The sequence below is a fragment of the Erithacus rubecula genome, assembly GCF_903797595.1.
Source record: "Erithacus rubecula genome assembly, chromosome: 2".
Classification (NCBI taxonomy): domain Eukaryota; kingdom Metazoa; phylum Chordata; class Aves; order Passeriformes; family Muscicapidae; genus Erithacus; species Erithacus rubecula.
In genome coordinates, this window is record NC_136685.1 from 104228848 (window position 1) to 104243111 (window position 14264).

The 14264-nt window shown below is 41.3% G+C and overlaps 1 protein-coding gene across 1 annotated transcript in view; it reads right to left on the bottom strand.

Annotated features, from left to right (window-relative positions):
* Positions 1–14264, bottom strand: part of SNAP25 (synaptosome associated protein 25) — a 60938-nt gene that overhangs the window by 15059 nt on the left and 31615 nt on the right. Inside the window, exons 2-4 of the mRNA XM_079297870.1 lie at positions 13963–14097; positions 13299–13340; positions 5045–5093 (exon numbers count right to left, since the gene is read on the bottom strand). Coding sequence (XP_079153996.1) covers positions 5045–5093; positions 13299–13340; positions 13963–14034 — 163 coding nt within the window. The 5' untranslated portion in view covers positions 14035–14097. The remainder of the gene's footprint in view (positions 1–5044; positions 5094–13298; positions 13341–13962; positions 14098–14264) is intronic.

Consider the following 14264-nt stretch of genomic DNA (forward strand, 5'->3'; position numbering starts at 1 on the left):
TTTTCTGTCCTGCCCCAATAAATGAGTGCTTATTGAAGAATATATTTGACACAACTCAAGGACCTCAATTTAAATTACAGCCCTCTGTAGAATCCTGACTTTATTTATCCTGCTTCAGGATTTGTGTTTGATGCTTGGGCTATTGCTGAATAGGAAAGGGACCCACAACTAATTTATCTTCCTTTAAAGGAAACCTCATCAGTGTAAAAAACCCCATGTCATATTTGTAGCCTAGAAGTCTAGACAGCTGACTGCTGGTCCTAAAACCACTCACTAGTGGTTTATGTTGGGGGCTGGATTGTTAACTGGTTTGAATCAGCATAGTTATGCTGTCTTTGTGGAGCAATACCAATTTATACCTGTCAAAGATCTGGTCCCACAGGCAAGGAAATGGATTCATGAGTCTAACCACAATTATTGAGGCATAAATATTATAGTGGAATTAACTTAATGGGATCACACTGGATTTGTTTTGGTATAACTTCTATTAAAATGTGGCCCAGAATGAATCACTGCCGATAGGAAATCAGATGGCTATTGAGAGGTTAATTTAATGGCTCTTTCCATAGATCTTCCCTGTTCCAATGTTCTGTGCTGTATTAAAAGGTTTTAGAGAAGACAGTTTGGTGGCATATACTGGCATGAACCTGTGCAAATTCACACCTAAAAGAAATAATGTCTCCTGTCTTTCATTTAGAGAAGCCCTTCAAGGTCAGAGTTTGAACATCTTTTGACAGTTTGTTGCAATATTATTTGAATAAACTGCATCTACATGTTTATATATGATATATATCAAAGAGAATTGGTATTGTCTGGAAGCAGACAATTCCTCATCCTGTGGCTGATCTGGGTAAGTGGCTGGGGCAGGGAAGCTGCAGCAAGGGCATCCCTCAGCTGCTCCTGTGGTGTCTTGAGCAAAAACAGCTGCAAAAGCATCTTACAAGGCATTGGCAGCAAGACCAGCACAGAGCAAGTGTGGTGCTGCTTCACCTTTGCAACCCCATCTATAATTTATAATAACTGTTCCTTCACTGATGTCCAGGATCTGGGGCCTGTGCTGGAATGCCAGTTAAATGCCTTTTTCTGGAGATCAGGACTTGCTCCTTTGCCTGGAGTATTGTGCAGTGGAGCCATTTCCCCCAAAACCATTTTTAATTAGAGAAAAAAGGAAGAAAAGAAAAAGGACATCTTCAGAACACATTGTAATCATAATTGCATGCAAGAGGGTTTAATTTGAGACTCAGCAGATTAACTATTTCCAGTGCTATGCCATCATCCCATTTTCCATAAAGGAGAATCATATTGGAACATAGTATGTTTCTGGGACAGTCTTTTCAGAAATCCTGAGCTCTGACCTAGCTGTGCTCTGAAAGGCACTGCTGGGCACAGGTACCAATGGAAAAGAGCTGGAGGGGAGAGCTGTGAGCCCACATGTAGCTGTGCTAAAAATAACAGTAGACAAAGGCACAACCTGCTTTGTGTGGGTTCATTTGTCTTTTGTTCTGTGCTATGATTTCAGCATAACAAATACCATCTTCACTGTGAAAACTGGAGTAGTTGTTAGTCCCCTTTTATTTTGTTAATTAGCTAGCCATAACAGACAAAGCTGCCAAACTCACAACTCCTGCAAAAGCAGTGGAGGTCAGCTCTCATGTGTGCCATCAACTGGTGCCAGTGCTTTAGTTTGTGGGATTGCCCAGTTATTTCCATATTTTATCTCCTTTATAAACTTGATCTGGAGTAAGATCTTCTGGTAAATTAATCTGCTCCCCATATTCCCTGGCATTGCTGGTTGTGCATTTATGGAGAAAATTCCAATTGCACCAACATTTCCTTTGCCTCTTATCAGAGTTGTTGCTATTCCTCTATCTTGTCTTGGATGAAAAATTACTGTGATGCTACTGTTGTAATTGGAAAAGTTTCTCCCTTCCACCTCATTTGGAATAAAACAAAAAAAAATCTTCTGTAATAAACTGCATGAGGACATCATCACACAAAAATGTCCTTTAAGGTCCAAATCTTTAACCCTGCTAATATGTCCAGGTGATGGGAGTTTCCTTTGAATGAACAGAATTGCCAGTCTGGGACTTTTCTTTGTTAACACTTCAGGTTTACTTTCTTATCTTTACCTTTTACTATTATTTTCATTCCTCCTGTCTGCTTTTAACCAAAATGAATCCAAATATTAACATTTTTCTAAGTTAGCATGTTTTAAAGAAGCAGAGGAATTGCCATTGCTCAGTAACCCTTTGCAGCATTTATTTTTTCATGTAAAATACAAGTATTTTTGTTTGAAGAGTTAAATACATATGGATGCACAAGTGGTCTGGGAAAGACTTTCTTAGTGATGGAAAAAAGCTCACCAAGGAAAGTCTAAACTCCTAGTTCCTTCCTGTGAGTTCCCAGGGGGAAAAGCTGTCTTGAACTGATTTGGGTGACAATACCTGACCCAAAAAATGGTACCTCTTGATATTGCAGAGGGGCTACTCAGGTTCCCATTCTTCAAAGGACACAGGAGGAGGTCTCTAGTTTTTATGGGAGTGTCATTCTCTGGGAAACAGAGACTCTTGTGAAGCTCCAGTTCTCCGCAGGTCATGACAGACTCTGTGACCTGCTGTGCAGCCAGCTGTGCTAAACCTTTGGGCAACAGCAGCTATCCAGGCTGGCTTTGTTATACAAATACCTGGCACTGGGAAATTACCTTGACTTACTGCCTTTTATGATCCCAGACACTTGTGCTTACTGATACCAGAAAATCAGTTCTGCTTTGCAGTATTTGGGTTCAATTGGCTCAGAAATGTTTTTCCATGTAAGCTCTGTTTAACTTCAAAACAAGCAATTTTGTAAGAAAACCTAGAAATAGAGCTTCAAGCAAGTGCAGAGATTAGATCTTCTGCCTGCCGCCCACTGGAAAGATCAATGTCATGTTTTCTGTATATTTAACACCTAATAATCTTAAGTGACTTGTGCAGCCAGCTGCAAAGAGATCACATGGCAGTGTTAGCAAATTATTTCCTTAATCTGATAATCTGCTGAGACATCCGTGAGCAGCACACATTGCACTAATTACAGAGGGTTCAAAGTCACCATTAGCACATTTTGCCCGGTAGTGTAACTCCTTTATGGCTAAAATGAAATAAAAAAATTAGCAATTATTATACCTACATATGGCTAAAATGGAGAAAACTTAATTAAGCATTTGGCATAGTACAAGGTTACAATATATTCAGGGTTGGTAGCATTATTTGGCTGTTTTCCTTGAGAAACCCACACAGTATAGTCATAAGCTAAATTTACTGAACCACTTAAGGCATGACCACAACCAATTTAAAGAGGCTTCAAAACCTTCTGATTCTTTCCTGCAGTTATTGACTAACTGCATCTCTGACTGTACAAGAAGCATTTCAGGTTTCACTGTCAATAAGGGTTTAATAGTCAGCTCCCTGGACTCCTGAGAGCTGAGTGTGTCCAGTCTCAGCTCCTTGGCTCTACCCAGATTGTCCTTCCTGTCACAGTTACAGAGTGAATCCATCAGAAAACTTTGAATACAGGGGTTTAACAATAGTCAAATTCCAAAATAATAATTAAAAAAAAAAAAAAAATCAGGATTAAAATAAAAATAAACCTCCCTAGCAATCTGTGGAAATATAGCAGTTAAAGAACAGAAACATAAATTCCCAGGAACCATTAAAGTTTCTGGTGCTGTGCCTGTGAATTACATTGCAAGACACACCTGGGTATTAACATACTTTCTTTGACAATATTTGTGATTTATTACAACTGTATAATCCACTGCTGAAACAAAACACATTATTTAAACAGGTGCCATATCTGTTTCAACATAAGTAATTTCTGGGTTTCTGTATTGGCTGGTAGTTCTTCTACTGCCATTATTTTTTGAAGACAACAAAATATTCTCTGTAATATTTTTCTTGTCAAGACAAATCGATGTGACAAAATTTGGTTGAGTTAAATTCTTTTCCCTAAAGGGGGGATGTGGGGGGGAAAGCAATGAGACAGACAAAAAAAAAAGCAAATAGAAGAAAATGCTTTCCATTTAGGTCGTGTTATTACTTTTCATTCATTACAGTGTCAGAGAGGCAGGGACATTAAAACTGGAAAGGGCCTGTCAGGTTCTGCAGTCCATTTCCCAAGAATTCTGTACCCTTGCTTATTATCATTGTCTGGGTTTGATGAGTAATACAGCATTACCTCTGCAGAAAACATTTCCTAATAATAATTTTGTGTCATGCAATATTGTAAATAGTAACAAGGGCCTTTGGGGGCTGGTCTGATAGAGAGTAGCAGAAATTTCTACTCTGTTGATTTATTGGAGACACAATTTTGCTGGGGCTGTGGATTTATGGCAAATGAAGATTTATTAGTTTTATTGAGAGGGAGAGAAATCTGCCTTTTCTTTGCAATATTATGAAGAGCAAAAATGTAATTTCCTGGAATGTATTGAATATATCAAACTCTGTCTTTGTCATCCACAGACAGGTAGTCTAAGTCTGAAACCTCCTATATGGACAATTGTAATGAGCTGATTGTGTAATATCTGTAATGTCAAAATATGTCATTTTCCCTGCCTCACTATTATACAAAAATTAACTGAATCTTACACTAACTAAACCCATTTTACCTTCTCTTGGGATGCATTTATTGCATGTCTTTCACTTGTGATTTAAGTGGGGAAATTACATAGCACCTGCATAAATAATGCTGGATTTTACACTTATAAAGGCAAATCTTCTCATCATGTAGCTGGATCTTGACCCAAAGCTTGCTGAAACCAAATGGTGATTTGGATGAGTTCAGCCTGCAGCTCTTTGACATTAATGGGAAGCAGATCAAAAGAAGTACAGACTCTTAGGCAGCTGTTGTACATTTTTCTCTGCTGGACAACAAAGCTAAAGGCAAAGAGGTTTTGGGGTTCTCATGCACAACCACACATATTTTCTGTCCCTCGTTTCCAAGGTTGCAAACAGTCAGTACAGCACTTTGAGAAAGGTTATAGTTCCTTTCTGAAGCAATCTGAACTTACCTCCTTGCTCATCCAACATAACCAAAGTCCTGATACCAGCATCTTTACTCTACATCCCAATAGTGGTAGCAAGGTAAGGAGAGAGGGGGGGAGAAGAGAGAGAGAGAAAGAGAGATCAGTGAGAGAGCACTCAGTCCTTGGTATGGGACATAGGAAGACACAAGAAAAACAGTGAAAGGGATGACAAGGGGCTGATGGCACAGTCCAAAGGCCATATGTGCCTGGACACTGTGCAGGTAGCTGGGTACTGTCCACTCTACCATCAAACCTTCTGGATTCACCAGGATACCAAACTTCTACAGAAAGCTCAAAGCCATGGACCTTGAGATTAAAATAATCACTTTACACAAGAGTAATTTCTAAAAAGAAAAGCTTAATGAAGCAGGAGAAGGGAGGTTGGGGGTATTGATATTGTAGATGGGTGTTATTTTCACAGGAGAAGTTTCCAGGCAAAACAGGTATGGCACAAACATGTTTGGGAAGGATGCACAGTGGTTTGTGCACTGCTCTTGCTGCTGACAGAAGTCAGAAAGCTTACCTACTTAGGAAATCCAGTTTAAAGCAGACTAATATTTAATAGGATTAAGCCATATTTTTTGGCTCAATGATCTAATAGATATGGGTTTGAGCCAAGTTTTAATACAGTCAACAGACACCTTTAGCATGAATGGACTTTGAATTGAAGGTAGGATTTTCAAAACACCTACTGAATCTGCCTCTGCTCCCACAGCTTAGTGGGAATCTTACCACTGCCTTTGCTGGATACAGGGCTGGAGCAAAGCTGAGCCATTCACAGTTCCCACTTGCCTAAGCCAGGGGTAGGGCACCTTTCACAAGTACAATTTTTATTGTGTGTTATCATCACTCTGGGATGTGATTGGGTTCTCTGGTTCCTGGGTGCTGTGGTATTGAGCTGTATCACACATCAAATTATCTCCTTTTTAATTATAAAGGGGAAACCAGCTCCATCCTGCTTGGAGCAGTGATAACATCTGTGAATAATTAATGGCCTGAATGATCTCCTGACTGTTGCATGTCAATAACAGATGAAGTAAATCCTCTGTGGCCTGACAACTTGACAGCAGAGCTACCTGGACATATGCAGCAGTAATTTACTTGTTGCCATGAACATAAAGCTATCCATGCTCCTGTGAAGCAGATAAAGGTGGTGGAGGTGGTGTCAGTTTTGCAGAGGGCAAGGAGATGTCCACAGCTGCATGGCTACATCAGGTGCAGAAAACTAAAGTCCTGAGCATCTCTTACTTTTCAAGCCTCCTTCCCACTCCTGGAGACAAATCAAGGATTTCATGTTATCCTTCCTACCAGCTGTCCTTCTCACTTCTCTTCAGATTTTTGTGGGCACAGTGAAGTGTCTCTGGCCATCAGGTGTCCTGTCCGTGCTCTCAGGGCACTCCCAGGCTCCCACAGCCCACGCTGGTTCAATCACAAGCCCAAGCCTGCCATGCTCAGGGCTGTTTGCCTGGTGCAGCTGCTGCCTCTCTGCTGTGCTTCCAGAGGATCCTGCTCAAGAGGGACACGAGGCAGCTCTTGTTGTGCTCTTCTCTGCCTCTCCCTGCACTCCCATTCTTGCCTGTGATGTCTACATCACTGCAGAGACTGGGAAAAACATCAGATGTGTGCATCTCTCTCTTTTTAAAAAGTCCCTGTGTGAGTTGCCAGATGGACAGAAAAGGCCTCCTGCTTCTCCCCATGGTCTGCTGCACCCTGCTGCCCTCAGGTCAGCCATCTACCAGGCACCCACTGCAGCTCTCTCTCCCTTCAAGTTCTCACTACATTTACTTGAATCCCTCCAGATTTGATTTTTGCAGCCTTTAGACTTAAGGTCCAAGGGCTATCTTAGGTTTGCCAATTTAGAATAAAGAAACCACCTTTAACTGTCTTATATTTTCTGTGGGGTAGATCTAAGCACTGCCTGTGCAACACTTTTTTATTGGATCTTTCTGTACTCTTGGTACTCAGGGAGAATTTCCCCCCTAGATTTGTAGTATTTCAAGAAACATGGAAACTCATGTTAATACAAGAAAGCTGCTTGGGTCCTGAGTCACCTGGTGTTTCAGTAAATATGGTGCAGTCTGACATGGGACCCTTCCAAATACTGAACTCAGAAACCTTTAGTTGGTATTGTGATAGCCATTGGTTTTTGGTGAATCAAACATAGTCAGGCTGAGAAATATTTATTTATTTAAATAGTAATTTATAATAATTTAAAAAATAATTTATCTCTCAAATAATAAATATTTATTTATTTATGCTTTTAACCCTCTGATCTTATTTTCCTGCTGTGTTTAACATCTAAGCAAACCACCTTTATACAGCTAAGATGTCCAGTGACCTGAACAAGACGTGCTGAGAGATGGTTTGTATTTCATATTAAATCCTTACACAGAGTGAAAGAGGTGAAATTTTCTGCTATTTACCTGATCATGAGTGCCATTGAGTTTTATCAGACAATACTATCTATATCTCTTATGAACAGCCTGCCACAGCAGTAACACGAATGTGAAAATATTAAAGGGTGTGCAATGAATAAACTTGTCTGCATTTGTGGTCTAATGCAAAGCATATTGAAGCTAATAAAGAGGTGGTGACTGAAAAGTGTGAGATGTGATTCAGACATCAAGTGACAATCTCCTTCTGTTCTAAATTTCTATTAAGCATTAATTTTCAGCTTTTCCTCAAAAAGAATTAAATGTGTAAAGTCAATCAAAAAATAAATCACATTCATGAATTTAAAATAGGTCCAGACTTGTAAGAAAGCTCAGTATTTCCATTATGACTGATATTTTAGGTATCTCAAAACCAAACCTGTCTAGCTGTGTAAGAACTATTCTAAAAATTTGTTCATCATCCAGGTGTCTGAGCAGGAGAGAAGCACTTGGTGGCTGACCCCCAGTGACAACAGACTGAGGCATCTCTGGAAAGATGATTAACAGAATATAGAGGAAGAAATGTCCCCAACAAGTGAATTCAGGGGGCAAAACAGGAATATTGGCATTTCCTGCACTGGAAGTAACACAGAACTCCCTCTAGTCTCAGTGGAGCAGGTGCCACTCTAGCTGGTTGCTGGCACAAAGTGTAACAGGAGGTGATGAAAGCTCTCCTGTGAAGTGCCAGCTCAGGAGGACAGGTGTTACAACCTCTGCCCCTGAATCCTTGATGACAGACTCTCATCACCATGGGCCCAGTGACTATGCTTGGGTTTGTCTGGTCCTGAGGGCTCAGGAAGGATTCACACACATCCACCAATGGCAATGACATCTTGTGTGGGAAGCCATGAATGGGTAGAACTCACAGGTTCCATCATGGTATGAAATTGTGTGCTAGAGTTCCACCTTGACAAGGATTAGAGTACTTCTTCCTTCCTGTGCAATGGAGGAATCTCTTCAGACCCTCCAGTCCTTGGACAGGCAATCCTGTTCAGTTTGCAGCAACATAAGGATTCTCAAAAAAGTGGAATGCTTAGGGTAGGTCAGACCAGAGATTTGAAAAATGCATCTTTCACAGGACCCCATGGAGTTCATAGAGCACACATAATTTTCATCCAGTTCTTTAACCTGTAACATCCATCTCTTTTGAGAATTTCTGACTCCCTGTCTTCTCATTGCATTGGAGAGGAGAATTTGGACTGCTGGATTTTGCCATGGCACAGCCAACCTTTCACATTCTTGTCCTCTAGAAGAAAATGGCACAGCATCAATTGCTTATGTTGAGGCATTAAACTGGCAGCTCTGGAGTTTCTCTGTTTATCCATAATGCAGGTATTTGGCAGATGGCAAAATATATAATACATATAATAATTTTGCATGTGAGATGACCCTTCAGGGCAAGAAGCCAACACTTCCAGCTTAAAAATGTATCACATTACATGAAACAGAACCCAGGCATTTCAGGGAAGCTGATGTCCTTCAATCTTTCATCCAGGCTCCAATGCTTGAATAAAAGCAAGTGGAGAAGCAGTACTGATTTGAGTTCCACATCACTTACATGAAGCATGTGCCATGTTCTCCATTTGGCCACTGGCCAAACTATTAATCAAACAGAATATATGATTTTAAACCTCTGGGCTTAATTAAACTCATAGATACTTTAGTTTGTCAGTGCTTCAGTGAAGCCAGTTTAATAGCATAACTGGGAACCCTTTTGGAGGTTTTAATAGACATTATCCTTAGTATTCTGTAATAGCTTTTTAGAACTTTTTGGTTGCTTTTTGTTTGGGTTTTTGCTTGTTTGTTTTGGTTTTTGTGAAAATTTCACTCAAAGCAAGCCAGCAACAAAACATTCACTAAAATTTGCCCAGCACTTTGGAGGGAAATTGCATTGCTGTATCCTTTCTTGTTATTGCTGTTACAGAACTTAATTTCCCAGTACACAAATAAAATTGGGAAGACAATTGGAATGACTTCTCAAAGGGCTCATCAGTCCCTCCAGGAATACAGAGTGTTGGGTCCTATCCTACCAAAGGCAGCTACTCAAATTTTGGTTTAGCCTGAGGGAAGATTTTCCTAATACTATAAGGGGATGATGTATAGAGAATCCAAATTCTGGAGTTCACTTCCCCTGCAATTTAGAAGATATCCTGAAAAACATATATACACTCTCAGTTATGTGAAGAACACATAAACTTCCACTTCCATGGAGAATTTTGTTTAATCAAAAATTACAGAATTTGATTTGAACAAATTAATACAGACCATTATGTACCAGGACAGGCTGACATTGCTAGCAGTTGCCACAGACACTAAAGAGAACTGTCAACACCCTAAAGACAAAAATGTGGTCAAAGAAACCTTTTTTAGTCATCCATAGTAATGAATTTGCTCAGCTCCTGCTCTAGGTTCCCTGCACCCTGTTAACACTGTCATGTCTCCTGGATTAAAGAGCCACACACTGCTGCTTTGCCTGGTAAATCACATCCTCAGCCCCCTGGTTAACACCCACAGAGGGGTCCAATCCTGCACTGGAGGAAGTGCCACCAGAATTATGGATCCCATTCCCTCATGCCAGATTATGTGGAATTACACTGGTTAAAGCACTTTTATGAAGAGAACCATTCCAACAGTTCAGTAGTTCCAATAGGTCTAAAGATATCAAAAGTGTTTTTCAAATCAGCTTTGACAAGGTTCTGGGCCAAATTAATAGAGCACTTTTTCCTCTGTTTTTCAGACTAAGGAGCATTTGGCAGTGATAATAAATGTCAGGGTAAACTCACAGCTGCTAAAATGGCATTCTGTGTGTTCAGTATCCTGTGTAGGGCAGCATTACTTATCAGATATTTATAGCTCAACATTTCACCTTTGATACTTCACTCTCACTTCACATGAGAGAAGATAGTCCTGTCTGGATTTCAATGTACAAAACAGCCCTTTTGTCTGTACATTCCTAAGTGCTTCTGAGCTTTTACCACTACTGATCTTGTTATTTTTTTTCCCTGCTACTTCATAGCTACAAAACATCCTTTTTTCTCCATACTACCATAATTCATTTTCCTTAAAGGCCATGGTGATGGCATTGAGAGATGGGAGTAAGCTCCCAGCTTTTCTCCCTACATGTGGTATTCTGCATTGCATAATGTTGTCTCAGAGGTAAAAAGCTTGAACATGAAAAGAAGGTCAGCTACAAACTGTATTTAGTCTCACTTTTTCTGCCTCACTTCATTTTTATTTTATGTTTTGGCCCAAACATTGCACAGCATCATCATAAAATACAGGTATTTATAGCACAGAGTGGCTCAAAAGAGCACTGGTCAGTGCAAATTAACTGCACTGCCTGGTCATGATGGACACCATGGAGCAAACTGGGTTTTGGAATCTGTCATTCCAGTACAGAGGTGCCTTGGGGCAAAGCCGTGGCTGCTTTTGTAACACTTCTTGCTTCCCTTGTTGTGCCAGGACTGGAAAAATCAGCTTTTTTTGCAAAAGCTGGGATGTAAAACCAAGAAGCAATAGCATCCTTGGCGTTCCTTGCCCATGTTCCCTGGGAACAGCATCAGGGCTTAGTCTCCAAAGTCTAGATAGTTATCTGGGGCAAGCAGAGCATGTCCTTTGGGGACATGTCCCCAGGCCATGACCTGCAATTGGGCCTCACATGGCTACAGGGTTTTCCTTGGATGGACAGCACTCTTCTGTCTCTGGAATTCAGTCAGTCTGTTTATGCTGTATTTCCCCAGTACCATGACAGCAATCTATACAAATGTACACAGTATTAATGCTTAAACATGGAGGCATCCTTTTCCTAAGAAAGGAATAACAGATTTGCTATATCAAGAGAACAGAGTAAAAAAAGCATTATTTCCCTGAGTATTTCTTATCTCTATCCACTAGACAGGTTCTGCTAAGTGAGAAAGTCTAATTAGATTTTTGAGGTTTATTAAATCAGAGCAGTGCAAGTTCAATTTCAAATACTCTTACCATTTGTCTTTGTGGTATAAAATCTCTCACTCCCTAAATGCTGCACTTTTTTTTTAAGTACCTAGGAAAAGGGATTGGAATAATCAACCAGCTGTTTAGGCTACAGAAGAATTTTAAAGGTCTCCTATAGTCACATTAGTGAAAATAATATTCAGCTCATTTTAGTAGAACTCCCTTGACTACTCAGTGCTAGCTTTAGCAGGTTCTCTATTTGGACAGGAAGATACTGTGGCATCTGAATAAATGCCAGGTCCAGAGATGCTGAGCTCTTCCAAGAAGTGCTACAGACCTACATAAATTCATCGGTAAATTCAGCAGTCCCAGTTCTCCTCCCACTTTGCCATTTGCTGTGATTTAATACTGAAATTCCAGTGGCATTCACAATATGCTGGTTCAATATGTTAGGAAGACTCAAGCAGTGCACAGGCCGCACAAATATGGCTCAGGAGAGGCAGGGCTGATATTTACTGATGGCTTGGACCTGAGCAAATCACTTCCCTTTCCTACGCCTCTCCTTCTTCCCACTCAGCATCTGCCTTGTCTATTTAGATCCCAGGCATTTGGGGGCTGCAGGCTCTCCTGCCTTGTGTTGTGAGGGTATTCATATGAGACTCTCTTCCATGTTGCTGAATTGATTTCATGCAGCACCAAGTTGATGTAAAGTGGTGGTTGGGAATGGTGTGTCCAGGGAACTGAGCAGCAAAAAGGGACAGATTGCTCGTGAGACAAGAGCTGGTTTTGGCTGCAAGGGGCCCTGATCTAAAGTGTTTGTGGAGGAGAAGCAGTGCTGACTATGCTCTGTGACCCATCTGTCTGTCTGTACATGGAAATTTAATTTTGTCTCCACTGGACTCCATTGATCTTCACAGTGGTGATTGATTTCAAGGCCATAAGGCCTACGGCTTGGGTTGTGCTTGTTCCTGAACATGAGACCTGATGTAATTTTCTTCCCATTGCCTCTGCTGGAGCCTCCTCTGGTTGTCAGGAGTACTGGGACTGTCAGTGCTGATGACCCTGATTAAAAATGTCACCAGCTCCAGCACCAGGGCTTGCATGGTATCTGAAAATAATACATACTGTCAGGCAGCAGCAAAGTTTTCCACCACCTGATGGCTGAACACTCAAAACTAAACTGAGTTGAGGTTTTCCAACTTTTAAACCCCTTTATTTGTGGAGAGGGTGAAACATGGCCTGACTGAATTGGTTTTCTTCCCTCCAGGAAGGTATTAGCTGTGAGGACCAAACCAGAGTTCCCTCTCTTAAGGCCATCAGGAAAATCAGAGAACTCCCAGTTCCAAAGTGGTCAATCTAGGACATCTCGTGAGCCTTGAAATCCTGATAAATATTTCAGAGATACATAAAGAAAGAGCATTTAAATGCTGTGCTGACCAATGTTCTATAAATAGCTTCAAGTGTTTATGGAGAGGGAAGCATTTAAAGCAGGCTGGGAAAATGGATCAAGGGCCCTTCTCACCTTCCCCTCTTGCAGTGTTATGCCAAGGATGTGAGAGTGGTGCTGGCACCAGGAGCTCTGAAGCAAACTCAGCCACTTGTCCCTGACTCCAGGTCACCTTCAGAGGCCATTTCCTTCAGTTATTTCCAGAATCCTCAGTGTATCCTCAAGTATGACCAAACCACTGCCTTGGCAACCAGGGAATAGTGTCGTGCATGGCCCTAGTGAGGGGCAGGGATGAGCACGGAGAGTGGCACATAAAGCCATGGCCAAGCCCTAGCAATGCAAATTTTTTAAAAAAAAACTCTTCCAGTGTCAGGTTCTCCATCACTTTTGCTCACAATGGAAGTGCAAATAAAATGCAAGTCCTTACCTCTTCAACAAGCTGCAGCATTCGACGGGTGCTCTCAAGGGACTGGAAAGAAACAGGAAAAAACACTGAGATTTGGCAAGTTGCACTTTCCAACACTAATGTGCAGGCTCATGCTGACAGGATGCTTTTCCTGCACTCTCTCCCTCCCCTCCCAATCAGGCCATCAGCAGGACACTGGTGATCTCTCCAGCTCTGTGGATGGCTAATGCAGCAGCCCCTAGCACACCTCGAGGCAGGTGCAGTCTCCAAGGCTCACACACTGCAGCAGCGCTGCTCAGAACAGCAGGTGTTCCACTTTAAAAATAAAGCCTGTGGTTTTCAGCTAAGACTCTTCAGAAACCTAATTGGTGACTTCTAACATTTAATAGGTTTGACAAATCAAATGAATCCTCAGAAAATATTAAATTGCTGCCTTTTGCTCTGAGGCCAGTCAAATTGATGTAAAATCTAATACCTAAACCAAACTCACAATCAATAAAACCCTAATCTAGACTAAACACGACATTAAATTTTACCCCAGCTCATTTCATTTCCAATTCCGCTTTCAGTGTCAAAGCTGCTGAAAAAGAGCTCTAGAAATCCTGTGCCGGATCAGCTCCTATTTCTGGCAGTGTATTTCACACCCAGCCCAGCCCCAGGTTCCCAGTTTAGCTACTGGTCTCACTTCATCAGCGAGCTGGTCGGCACGCCGCTGCATTTCTTCCAACTCATTGCGCATATCCGCGTCTTCCGCCATTTTAGCTGTGGGGGTGTTTGGGGATGCTGCAGATCAGGATTTGCACTCAGCTGCTTTGTGAGCCTGCAAGACAACAAAAAGGAAAGGAAACAGTGTGGTTAGGAGCTGTGCTTAAACATCAGTGTTTGTATTACATCGGTGTCCTCACCCAAACTCTCGTTCTGGATTGTAATTCCTATGTAGTAGAGAGCAAATCCTTCCTCTTTTCTTAACCTTTCAAATGCAATTCA